The sequence below is a fragment of the Microtus pennsylvanicus genome, chromosome 17 (genome assembly GCF_037038515.1).
Source record: "Microtus pennsylvanicus isolate mMicPen1 chromosome 17, mMicPen1.hap1, whole genome shotgun sequence".
Lineage (NCBI taxonomy): Eukaryota > Metazoa > Chordata > Mammalia > Rodentia > Cricetidae > Microtus > Microtus pennsylvanicus.
This window is the reverse complement of record NC_134595.1, coordinates 29,425,600-29,438,562: the sequence shown is the minus strand read 5'-3', so window position 1 is coordinate 29,438,562 and position 12,963 is coordinate 29,425,600. Positions and strand designations below refer to the sequence as shown.

General features: G+C 48.6%; 1 protein-coding gene across 15 annotated transcripts in view; it reads left to right on the top strand.

Annotated features, from left to right (window-relative positions):
* Lrrfip1 (LRR binding FLII interacting protein 1) overlaps window positions 1-12,963 on the top strand; it is a 131,877-nt gene extending 118,914 nt beyond the window's left edge. For 14 of the 15 annotated variants that reach the window (XM_075951491.1, XM_075951504.1, XM_075951502.1 and 11 more), the window contains 5 exons: window positions 3,568-3,617; window positions 5,968-6,082; window positions 6,605-6,684; window positions 10,173-10,277; window positions 12,110-12,963. In XM_075951491.1, the coding sequence (XP_075807606.1) occupies window positions 3,568-3,617; window positions 5,968-6,082; window positions 6,605-6,684; window positions 10,173-10,277; window positions 12,110-12,220 (461 nt within the window). In that variant the 3' untranslated portion in view covers window positions 12,221-12,963. The remainder of the gene's footprint in view (window positions 1-3,567; window positions 3,618-5,967; window positions 6,083-6,604; window positions 6,685-10,172; window positions 10,278-12,109) is intronic. The other variant, XM_075951494.1, reaches the window with a different exon arrangement.

Here is a 12,963-nt window from a genome sequence, read left to right as displayed (position 1 = left end):
GGTCTTTGAGCCCCTTGACCTCTGTCCCTGGTAGCTGTTTGCACAGTGCCTGTAGGAAGTCACTTCTGGCTTAGAAAGACCAGTTCTCAGTGTCTTCATAGTTGACTAGGGTACCCCATGTTGAGGCTGCCCTGGCACTGGTGTGGGAGCCCAGGGAAGCTGAGAGGGCACCCCCAGAGTCCACCTGCTGTACTCTGTGGACACATCCATGTGCCCTCCCTCCAATAATTAAGGAAAGCCCCCATTTGCCCTGCTAAAACATGGCGGTGCATAGGGTTGTTGATGGAAGAGGGTAAAAGTGGTGAGAAAACATTGATTGTGTGCGCACGTGTCCTGAGAACCGGGACAGGTGAGCTGCTGCATGCTCTCATCCTGTACCATGAAGGCAAAACAGGAATCAGGCTGCAGGCTGTACCCAGGGCTCAGCAGGGCCAGAAGACTTCGGTCAAGCATCCCGTACTTCAGTTCAAATGTCTGCTCTCACTCAGACCCCGAAACTCTACTTCTAGGAGTTAGAAGGCTTGAGGGTCTTGATTTCTGCTAGTTGGTCCCTGCCTAGGAGGTGTCACGGTACGGCTTGCCACACAGTCTCTATGCCAAGGGGCAAGTGGTAAAATGTATTCCCAGTGACCAGACTCTGAAAGACAGGAGGGGTGTTTCCAATACTGGGGCGGTGTGGTAGTCATACTTAGAACACTGTTTTCTGGGGAGAAGAGGCATTTTACCCATACCCTTTGCCACCTCCACTGCCCCCTTAACACACTTCTTGCCCCTTTACACATTTCTTGGCTATAATGGCCGATGGCTGAAAGAGGTTCATCCCCTGCCCTGGCAACCCCCTTGGATGCTATAACCAGAAGGGAGACACGGTTGAACAGCCATCTTTTAGCCTCAGGGAAGGTGGAAGCTGGCATGGTTAGGTTCGGTCAGAGCTGGTATCAGAAGGGGGCTTAAGGGAAGGGGCAGCCAGTGCATTTCCTGCCCGCCCCCCCAACATTTGAGGAGGCGGGCACATTTGAGCATACGGAAAGGAGACAACTCTCCTGGGCAGCAGGGAGGGGTGTAATGGCTGAAAGTACCCCCCACACAGTGCAAAGTTCACGTTTCAGGCATTTATCATGAACAAACCTCCAGACCTGGGAAGGCCTCCTCTTGCCAACTGAAGATGTGAGTCCCATCTTCTGGAGTTAATGCAGTTAACTGGCCTTGTGTGACCCTAGGATGGAGTTGCTAAGGTACCCAGACCTCAAGATGACAAAGAAACCAGGAACTTGGAGAATTCCATCACTTGTTTGGCTACCTCAGGAATTTTCTAGAAGTCACTAGCTCTTTGTTTCCCGTTTTCTGAGTCTCAAAACTGTAGGGCAGAAAATTTGCTAAAAAAAAAAAAACAAAAAAAAACAGATTTTAAAAAGACCTTCAGTGATACAAAGATAACTTTACTAACCAGCCAACTAATTTAAAATAAGTACAAAAGAAAGATCCAAGTTGAGAATAATGTGAGTTCTTTTGTTCTGATACCTCGTTTCTGGATATTACAATTGCTATCATTAGTGAGTAGTTTGTGCCTGTTTCGGCATCGAGTGTTCCAGATTGGTGACCCTGCTGTAACCGAGTCAACAGAGGGGAATTCAACACAGGGCAGGCAGTGTTCCACAGCAAACTAGATAGGTCTACACCAAATACTTTTCCTTTTTATCTTTTCTTTAAGCGTCTCAATTTTATACTCCAGACTGACTTTGAACTCACTGTGTAGCTCAGGCTGACCTCCAACTCAGCGACCCTCCTGCCTTAGCTTTCCGGAGCTGGCATTACAGGCGTGTGTGTACCCCCACCGCCTGGCTCCTGCTTTCCCTTTTTCTTGACTCTTTGCTTTCGGTTTTCCTCTCTGATTCTTCTTTCTGTTCTCTGAGTGTCCCTTTCTCATATTCTCTTCCATAAAACTGAAGTTTGGGCCACCAGCCTTGTTTCCCACGGCCTCTGTTGTTACATTTTACCGTTTCTTTTTTTACTGCTTTTCTAGGTTATTTGAAGTCAAGAGAAAAAAAATAATGTTGTGTAATTGATAGGTGAGCTGTAAAATTGTTTTATGATATAATCCATGCTTGTCACAACTATAGTCTTTGTTTTTTGTTGTTTTTTTTTATGAGGCTGAAATACATAAGGGAAGATTGCTTTACCGTTGGGTGGATTTTGGAAAAGAAAGAATAAAACACCTAACAGAAGCTACTGGGCTGTAAGTTAAAGTAGAACACCACAGGGTCAGAAAACTGCATTAATTCTTGACATTTGGGGTGTACACCTAGCGTTTAACACGTGAGCCATCTCTCGGAAAACTGTGTTATTATTATTGAGATTTTCTGTCAGCTTTTATTTTGCTATATTGTGCCTCTCCAGGTAACATCTTAAGAGTGTTTTGGAAGATAGTTATCAAATCCCAATCACTTGGATTAGGGTGTGCCGGAATGAGAGCAGAACAAAGATGATTTTTCTGTGCGTGGGTTTTCACAGGTGGCTCATCAAAGGGAACTAGTCACTGTTCGGAGAATTCTGAAGGAGGCAGTGTGAGAACAGGAGCATGCTGGAATGTGAAGTCTAGGCCAGGTTTTAAGGGTTCCACTGAGAGGTTTATGTCTGGATCTGAAGAGCCCATGGAAAGCAGTAGTCAGAGACACCCCACGCTGCGTTGTGAGCCCATAGGAGTCACCTAACCATCACACTGGGCCTCCCCTGCATCTGAAGAAAGAAAATACAAGCCCACTGGGGACTCTGGGCTTTGACCAGCTTCCAGCAGATAAACTGTTGGATCAGCACCTGCATCCGGTATCTCTACCAGTACCCAGAATCCTGATGTTTGCCTTTAAATGTGAAAATTCTCACTCAGCTCAATTCTCCCTATAGACCAGAGAGTATTTAGTTCTTGCCTAGAAAGATTTGGAGAACTGACTGGCAGGCAGACAGGCAGGCAGACAGGCAGGCAGGCAGGCAGACAGACAGACAGACAGACACACACACACACACACACTTCCAGGGTGGAAAGAATGAAGAATTACAGGGACCAAAGCAAAAAAAAGTAACAGCGTATTGTAACTGGCTCAGTGAACAAGTTGTCCTTGGGTTTGTGGTTTGTAAACAGAGTTAAAACTCTGACCTTGGTGAGTCTGTGCTAGAAGTGAGAAAGCTAACTAGCTGTGGGGTGTAAACTTGGAGAGAGCCCTTCTTGAAACTTCAGGGCTCGTGAACGGCAACATTGCCCACATTGCTAAACCGTGAAGCCTGTGAGCTCTTGTGTTGCAGCGTGTCTCCCTAGCGTTCTTGCATGCTAGCCTAAGTAGAAGATTTAGCCTGTTTGCATGAGCCGGAGGCTGTCCTGATGAGAAGCATGTCGGGAGGCTGGCACCACCCCTTGGCTGAGCTCCTCCCCATCCTGTCTGTGGCCTCATTCATCGTGGTACGTGTTTAACTGTCTCCATCCCTCATCCCACTAACCCATCTACACATTGTTCTGCTAGTGACGTGCTGGAAGGGCCCCGCACAGATTCACCTATGTCTTTCTGCTCTCTTCAGATGTTAGGTTGAAAAAGCTCATTGATGAACGGGAGTGCTTGTTGGAGCAGGTAAGCAAACGCCTTCCTGTTGTTTTACAACATTTGAAACCATACACCTTCTTAGCCTTCCTTCTCGCTCACTCTGGAAACCCCCAAACGCCTATATCTGAGAACAATGCTGGCTTGATGATTTGACCCAAATAAAACATTATTATCACGAGAGGCTTACTGAGGACTCGAAGCCACAGGACAGCATTTGGTACATTCAGAATGAATGGCTGCTTCAGGGGGATGTCACAATGAATGGTGGAGATCTGCCATTGAGAGATAGGAAGTGACCATGCTCTTCCATTTGTCCCCGCACATGGGTTTTGTGCACTCAGAATCAGATGCCCTTTTTCAGCAGACATTTCTTTGAATGACTGATCAAAATTCATTTTAATTATGATTTTTCTTTATCCTTGAGAATTCCATACATGTATGCAAGGAAACAGGGTCATATCCACTTTCAGTTTCAATCTTTCAACTCCACCCTCGTCCTCCCCAACATGTCCCCTCTGAACTTCATGTTCTTCCCGCCCCCACCCCATCATGCACTCTGGCCGGTTAGTACTCCCTTTATGTACATGGATATTGGAGCACAGGAAGCCTAGCAGCGGGAGGTGTGTAAAGAAGAATGGTTCTCCCCCGGCAGCTATCAGGAAGTACCGATAGCTCTTCGTTAAGGTGTGGGTGCCGGTCTGTGCTGCAGTTTTGACTCGCTCACTGCTGGCCAGGTACCACAGCTGCGGTGAGGCCGTGAGCGGGACAGCTGTCTCATGTCCAGAAGGCAGCATTTCACGACATGCCTCCCCATTGTCTACCCTCTCACATTCTCCCTGCCTCCTCCCTGTGACATTCCCTGAGCTCTGGGGGCAGGACGGAGTTGAGAAAGATGTCCCATTTAGAGTGCTAAATGAGTCTCCGCACTGCCTGCTGCCAGTTGCAAAGATAGACTTCCCTGACCGAGGTTGAAAGCAGCCCAGAGCCATAAGTCTAAACACAAGCGCTTAGAAGTCCGCCTGGTTTAAACTGTGACTTATCTTTGTTCCCTTCTCTGACTTCAGGAAATGCCGAAGGGCTATTTCATCTTTCTTGTCTTCAGGATAGTTAAAAAGTATTCCTCGCCACTTTCCAAAGGGACCAGTTCCTCCAGCTTTCTCTCTGACCGCATGCGATTGCTCGCTTTCTATAGTTCTGTTAGTCTTTCAGAATTGGATTAAACTCTGGAGAGGGGGGGGTCTCTGAAGGTCCTGTGCGTGTTTTAAAACATGTACCCACTGCCGACCCCATGCCTGCTCCCTCAGAGCAGCGTGCACCCACGGTGATGTTGATGTGAGGGGAAGGAGTGTGCAGAAAGGCAAGTGTTAGGCACCAGAATGGCCTGCGATCTGGCTGGTAGCTCCTGTTCTGAACCTGCGTGCTTCTCCATCTCCGAGAGAAGACTCTCGTCAGGCCCCCTCCATAGTGGCTGGCCAGTGCCTCCAGGCCAGCGTGCAGATGCACATCTTTCGTTCCATGTTCCTGCGCCCAGGGGCCTTAACGGGCCTCAGATCTTTGTGACTAAGCCAAGATCGTATCATGAAGAGTTGCCAACTCTTAGATCACCACTTCAAGTAGTGTGTGTGTGTGTGTGTGTGTGTGTGTGTGTGTGTGTGTGTGTGTTCATACTCTGGAGTCCCAGGAGGATTTCAGCCTGAGAACTTGCTGTTCACAGAAGCTGGGGAGATGGCTCCATCAATAAAGTGCTGGCAGAACAAGCAGGAGGACCTGAGTTCAAATCCCCAGCACCCACATAAAAGGTGGACATGGTGATATGCACCTGTGATCCCAGTGCTGGGGAGGTAGAGATGGGTGAATCCCTGGAGCTGATTGAATAGCCAGCCTTCCTGGGTGTATAAGCTAGTTCAGTGAGAGAGCCTCACTCAAAAATGAAAGAAATATAGTAGAAAGGGAGGAAAATACCCAACATTAGCTTCTACTCCCTACATGCACCTACATACACAAAGGCTCACACAGACAGACAGATACATACAATGTAAACAAAAGTTACTGCCCACTGGGTTAGAAATGAATTCATGCCTGAAGTTGTAAAGTCTTTGTCCCACCTACTCCCTTCTAAGGTGAACTCAGGATCTTTTCATTCAACTTGTGGGGTTATTTTATTATTTATTATTTTATCCCTCTGGCTGGTGGCACACAGGCTAGACTGTAACCTTTTCATGAAGTTCTCCTCTATACTACCAAGGACCTTTGCCTCTAGCACCTTGGGATCATGCTAACAGCCTGATACATTCTGGGTATGATGGGCTCTAAATTCAGCTTTTCAGTCTTCCTTTCAAAACCAGAAATGAACGGACTTTACTGGTGGTGTTTTCAGATTAAGAAGCTCAAAGGGCAGTTGGAGGGGAGACCGAAGAACAGCAAGGACCTTCAGCGGTCAGAGGACGGCATCTTGGAAAACGGGACAGACGTGCATGTCCTGGATTTGCAAAGTAAATGTTGACCCCTGTGTGGAAACGCGTGTTTTCGTGTGTGCTGATCTTACACACTTGTGGCAAAGACGCCCGGCGTTCCCTCCTGTCCCCTCACGGCTCCTGAGTTCCACAGCACACAGACCCTTTTTATTGTGGGTAGGGCAAAGCGGGCAGGGGGGAGGCATGAGCCTGTGGGATGGAGCTGGTGTCCCAGAATGCACAGGTGGGCATGGTTGCTTTGCTTCGTAGTCTTTGGGTCTGCTGGTACGTGGGAAACTAAGCATGTTTCATGCTAGTCAACTAGAGACAGGCTGACAGAAGATGAGATTATATCTGGTCCCTCTCCTACATCTCCTTCCCGCATCTTTGGAGCTTCCAACCAGGACTCATGGAAGGCATGCTTTGTCTTGATTCTCTGGAGACCGAGACTAGAACTGGAAGATGTGTGAGATGATTCTAGAAGAGTCGGTTCCCAAGAACAGAATGTTCTAGAGACTGAGAATTTAACCCATGTCTCCCTTTTTCTTTGTCCCCATTTAGGAGATGCCAACAGACAGATCAGCGACCTCAAATTTAAACTTGCAAAGTCTGAGCAAGAGATAACTGCCTTAGAACAAAATGTAGGTGTGATTCTCCTCAGTCCTGGGCAGTTTATAGATGGGCGGCTTGAGCAGAGTCTGAGGTGTGGGTAAAAAGCAATAGACCAGGGGTTCTCAGCTTTCCTATCCTGGGGCACTTTTAATGCATGTTGTGGTGACCCCCCCCAACCATAAAATTATTTTTGTTATTACTTCACAACTGCAGTTTTGCTACTGTTATGAGTCATATTGTAAATATCTGTTTTCTGATGGTCATAGGCAACCTGATGACAGGGTCATTCAACATCCTAGGGGTCGCAACCCAGGGACGAGAACCACTGCAATAGTGACGTTGAGAATCAAATGTGGTTCTAGAGAGGCAGGGGGATAAACCTGAGTTCAGGCCCCCAGTTCCCATGTGAAAAGACAGGCATGGCACAGCATGATAGAGACAGGGAGGGTCCTTAGGACTTGATGGCCAGCCAGGCTAGTTGTTGCAGAGGTTTCTATACTGCCTGGTCCCACAGCCATTCAGCCCCAAAGAAACACACAGAGGCTTACATTAATTATAAACTGGTTGGTCTATTATCTCAGGCTTCTTTTTTTTTTTGGTTTTTCGAGACAGGGTTTCTCTGTAGCTTTGGGGCCTGTCCTGGAACTCCCTTTGTAGACCAGGCTGGCCTCGAACTCACAGAGATCCACCTGCCTCTGGCTCCCGAGTGCTGGGATTACAGGCGTGTGCCACCACCGCCCAGCTTATCTTAGGCTTCTTATTAACTCTTATATTGTACATTAACCCATAATTCTTGTCTGTGTTAGCCATGTGGCTTTGTACCTTTCATCAGTGAGGCATTCTCATCTTGCTTCTTCTGTGTCTGGGTGATGACTGCAGACTGAGCCTTTCCTCTTCCCAGAATTCTCCTGTTTTGGTCACCCCATCTATACTTCCTGCCTGGCTACGGGCCAATCAGCGTTTTATTAAAAACAGCTAGTTAATCAGTGAGCTCCAGGTTTAGGGAGAGACCCTGTCTCAAATATAAGGTGGTAAGCAGATGAGGAAGATGCCTGATGTCACCCTCTGGCCTTTACACATGCACACAGGTCCTGAGAGTGTGGGTAAGGCAGCAGATCTCTTGAGGCGTTTATTTACTTCATCTTTTGTTGTTGTTTTTGAGACAGGGTCTTATTTAGCCCAACCTGGCCTCAAATTCATTGTGTAGCCAAGGGTGACCTTAAACTTCTGATCCCCCCCGACTCTACTTCCCAAGTCCTGGCATCCCAAGAGTGTACCACATGCCTGGCTTTCAGGATGCTCCTGGCAGAGTTGGGAAGGAAAGTTAAGAAAAGAGTGTTTATTAGCCTCTCAGTTGTTACCCTGGTGCTAATGTTACTTATGTGGTTTTAACAAAACAGCTCAATGTCAATGTGGCTTGTGAATGCTTTAGACTTTCTTTACTGTTTATTTTAAATGGGAGATTTCTCAGTCTGTAAAGTGTTTGCAAGAGGACCTGAACTGCATTCCCCAGGATCCCCATAAAAAAATGAGCTTGATGGCAAGAGCTTGTCATTCCATCCTAGTGATTGCTAGCCAACCAGCCAGCTGCTGGCCAACCTGCCCAGCTGCTAGTCAACTTGCCCAGCTGCTGGACAACCAGCCTAGCTGCTAGTCAACCTGCCCAGCTGCTGGCCAACCAGCCCAGCTGCTGGACAACCAGCCTAGCTGCTAGTCAACCTGCCCAGCCGCTGGCCAACCAGCCTAGCTGCTAGTCAACCTGCCCAGCCGCTGGCCAACCAGCCCAGCCGCTGGCCAACCAGCCCAGCCGCTGAACAACCAGCCCAGCACTAGACAACCAGCCCAGATGCTGGACAACCAGCCCAGCTGATAGTTAACCAATCCAGCTGCTAGACAACCAGCCCAGATGCTGGACAACCAGCCCAGCTGCTAGTGACAACCTGCCCAACTGCTAGACAACCTGGCCAAGCAGCCCAGCTGCTGGCCAACCAGCCCAGCTGCTAGACAACCAGCCCAGCTGCTAGTCAACCAGCCCAGCTGCTAGACAACCAGCCCAGCTGCTGGCAAACCAGCCCAGCTGCTAGTCAACCAGCCCAGCTGCTAGACAACCTGCCCAGCTGCTGGCCAACCAGACCAGCTGCTAGACAACCAGTCCAGCTGCTAGTCAACCAGCCCAGCTACTGGTCAACTAGCCCAGCTGCTGGCCAGTTGTCTCAAGGAAAAGATGGTGGGTGGCTCCCAGTGTTGTTCTCTGGCTTCCACATGTAAGTGCACACATGTGCACCTGCATACCCATGGATACACACACACATATAAATAATTAAAATAGTTAACTCAACATGCTTCATGCTAAGACAGCTTCTTTCCTGACCATCTAGCCATTATCCCACAAGCCAGGTGAGTTCCTCCTAATGAACACACCTGGGACTCACCCACCTCTGCATCATGGACCCTAGGGGCAGCCTGTGGTACATTCCAGGATGAGTACAATGGAAGCCCTTCCATGTAGTAATAGGAGCGGCGGGGCTGCATCCCCAACACCCCAGCCGCCTGCTCGGCTAGCTTATGCCCCGAAATAATTACACGGACACTGTATTCTTTTAATCACTGCTTGGCCCTTTAGCTCTAGCCCTTACTGGCTAATTCTGATATCCCAATCAACCCATCTCTAATAATCTGTGAGCACCGGTCTTACCGGGAAGATTCTAGCCTAAGTCCATCCTGGGTCAGAGCTGGGGCATGGTGTCTCTCTGAGGCGTCTGCTCTGGAGAGGAGAGCTGTGGAATCTGAGCTCACTTCCTCTTCCTCCCAGCATTCTGTTCTGTTTACTCCTCCCACCTATCTTCTAATCAATGAGGACCAAGCAGTTTCTTTTTATTTAACCAATGACCTTCCTCCATCACTTCCACCTCCGCTATGGATATCAGCGCGGAACTTTTCGTAGAAACAAAGGGTGTTGCTATATATCCAAGCTGGTCACTATGAATTTGCGTTTGAATTTGTGATCCTCCTGCCTCTGTGTCCCAAGTGCTGGGATGTGGACACACACCCTCACATCCATAAAGCCTCCTTCTGCTCTTGTGCTGGCTTTCCACAGCAGCAGCCTAGGACACGTGCTAAGGTCCGGCCAGCATCCTTCTGCCTTACATTCTGCCCAGACCAGCGCGCACAGGTCAGAGGGCCACATCTTGCCCTGTGCTCAGCCTTTTCTTCGAGTTCTGGGAATCAAACTCAGGTCTTTTGGCAAGCACTTTCAAGTCCCTCAAGGGGGTGATGAAAGCCAAGAGAGATCTGCCCTTTAAACCGGGGCCATTTATTGTCAAGATGGGGTGGGTCACTTAGAAAATGCTCATAGACAGCTCGGTTGACTAGAACCCAGGTAACATCCAAAATGCCACTCTCTTAACTGCCTGTTTTCGATTTTATTAAATCGCACCCTTTGATCTCAAATACCATAAAACCAACTGCAGAAGTAAACAGTGGGTGACCATGTCAATGGCTTTCCCCTTCCTTGCAGGTAATAAGGTTAGAGAGCCAAGTAACACGCTATAGATCAGCTGCTGAGAATGCAGAAAAAATAGAAGATGAACTAAAGGCAGAGAAACGGAAACTCCAAAGAGAGGTAAACTTCCTAGGCCTTTCCTAGAGAACAAATGGGCCATGAATGGTCCTTAGGGTCAATAAAGGGTGGATTGACCAAGTCTGGGTCATTCATTACCGGCTTAGGCCTGTCTCCCTCAAATTCTAACATGTTACCAAAAGCATAGCACAGCCAGCTGGGACTGCCTGCATTTTCTTTTCCTTCCTTCCTTCCTTCCTTCCTTCCTTCCTTCCTTCCTTCCTTCCTTCCTTCTTTCCTTTCCTTCTTTCTTTCTTCCTTTCTTTCTTTTTTATGTGCATATTTGTCTGTGTTGTGAGAGTGTTGGAGCCCCTAGAATTGGAGTTACAGACAGCTGTGAGCTGCCATGTGGGTGCTGGAAATTGAACCCAGATCCTTTGGAAGAGCAACCAGTGCTCTCAACCATTGAGCCATCTCTTCAGTCCTCACCTCCCTCACCCCCTGCTAGGACCCCTTTGAGCATGTGCTGCAGGAGTCATCCAGAAACACCAAGTTATAATGAGATAAAGGAGCACTCAGGCCTCTTATTGCCTACATCCTTCATGCTGCCTGGGGGAACCCAGAACAGGTAGGCAGGGATAGGAGCCAGTGCTACGCTGAGTGGTTTAAGGCCACCTGCCATGCTTCTACTTCTCTCAAAATTGAACCTTTTACTTTCCCAAAGACACCAGGCAAAGTCGCCCACTTGGAAAGTATAGCGTCTGCTGGGCCTGTGGCTGCGTGTCAGGGAGCGGCCACAGTTAATAATCGAATAATTTCTTTAAATACTGCACACCTAGCTTTCTGTTATCCATTCCCGACCGCCGACATGTGTCCAGTCTTTGGGCATTGCTCCCCACACACACCCCCACCCAACCGCCATGATTTCTCCCTTCCCAAGTTCAGTATTTTGTGAGGTGAAGCTTAATTGTGAACCAGAACATCCCAGGCTTGAAGGAAGGAGGTGGAAGGTGGAATCTTCTTTCCTAGAACCCAACCTCCTGCATGGGACCTGGGGTAGAAAGCAGAGCCATGGGCTGTGCCCTACCAACCAACAGCCCCACTGCTGTAATAGGGAGCTCCCTCCCTCGGGCCAGCCCTCTGCCTGATGCCTCCAAGCCTAGGAGTAACCTGCTCACATAGCTCCCTGTACGGTGCCCAGGCCCTCTGCCCAGCTCTAGGCTGCGGCTGTTTGGGGCTCTGTCATTCAAGCTTTCGTTTTCAGCTGCAGAAACCTTGCTCCTGACCCCCCACACACACACCAGGAAAGCTTCTCCATCTGTTCCAGGCTGGGTTTCATTTGTATTTGATGGCTCACTACACTCAGCAGTCCTGAGCCCATCAAGACCCACAAGGTAGCGCGGGTCTGGAGTCTAGTTCCAGATAAAGAGCATCTCCTAGTTAAGATGCCAGAACTGTGAGCCATACATTATTTCTCAGTTAGGAAACACACACAGGATAGAGCGGTGGCTCTGTGGCTAAGAGCACTTCCTGCTCTTGCAGAGGACCCAGGTTCGGTTCCCTGCACCCACATGACAGCTCACAATGTCTGTAATTCCAGTTCAGGGATTCTGGTGCATTCTCTGGCCTCCTTGGGTCCCTGCATGCACGTGGTACACAGACATAAACACATAAACCAAATAGAGTCCTAACTTTTTTTAAAGAAACATATGGCCAATTATTTAAAAAGGAAACAGAGAAAAGCATGCCCGCACTGCACACACACTATTTAGAATTTCAGTGTGGGTGGGCTGTCAGCAGCGCTCTCCGGTAGGGCTGGGCTCTTGACCACTCAAAACCCCGTCAGATTGCAGGGAAGCGAAGTCCAAGCTCATTGCCTTTCCTCCTCCTTCCAGCTTCGATCTGCACTGGACAAAACAGAGGAGCTTGAGGTGAGCAACGGTCACCTTGTGAAGCGACTGGAAAAGATGAAAGCCAACCGCAACGCGCTCTTGTCCCAGCAGTAAACACCAGCACCGAGTGGGCAGCTCACTGGGGACTCGGGCGCCTAGTGTGGCTTCGCGGGCTTTTATCTGTACTCTCAGGAGCGCTGCCTCCTTCCCTGCCTCTGAGGGAAGAAGTGCTTCCATGCAGGGGGTCACCTGGGGAACCCAACAGCACCAGATGCTTCTATCTGCAGACCCCTGGCCTGGCCAGGTGACACTCAGAGCCTGCAGGTTTCTTCATAAGCACACTGGGTCTCATGAGAGCTCTGGACTTGATGCACAGGGACCTCTTAACGCCACCAACGGGGGCAACTGAGGTCAGGGAAGGTGGGACTTGGTTTTCTTTTGTGTCTTGCTGAAGGTTAAGGGGAAATGTTGCAGTGTTGGGGAATATCCATGGTGGACCCTCCAGTCTGAGTGACACTAACAGTATCTCTTCGTCCCTGCTTCCCATACACAAAACACTGTGGAACCACAAGCCATTACCAAGCAAAGCTCCTCCACCGGAGACAAGGCGATGGTCTGGACGTAAAGTGACCTTACGAAGACTCTTTACAGGCAACAAATGAAGCTTTTCTAAGGGACTTTTGCATCAGTTCAGTTCTAAGAGTACTTTCTCCCAGGGTCATTAGATGGTAGCTTCACCGAAAACAACAGCTTTTCATTTGCATTATTTAATCCTTATATTTGAAATTGAAGTTGTTAACTTCTTTTAAAGAATGTACTGCTAGAAAAAAATTTTAAAAAATGAAATGTTAAAGAGA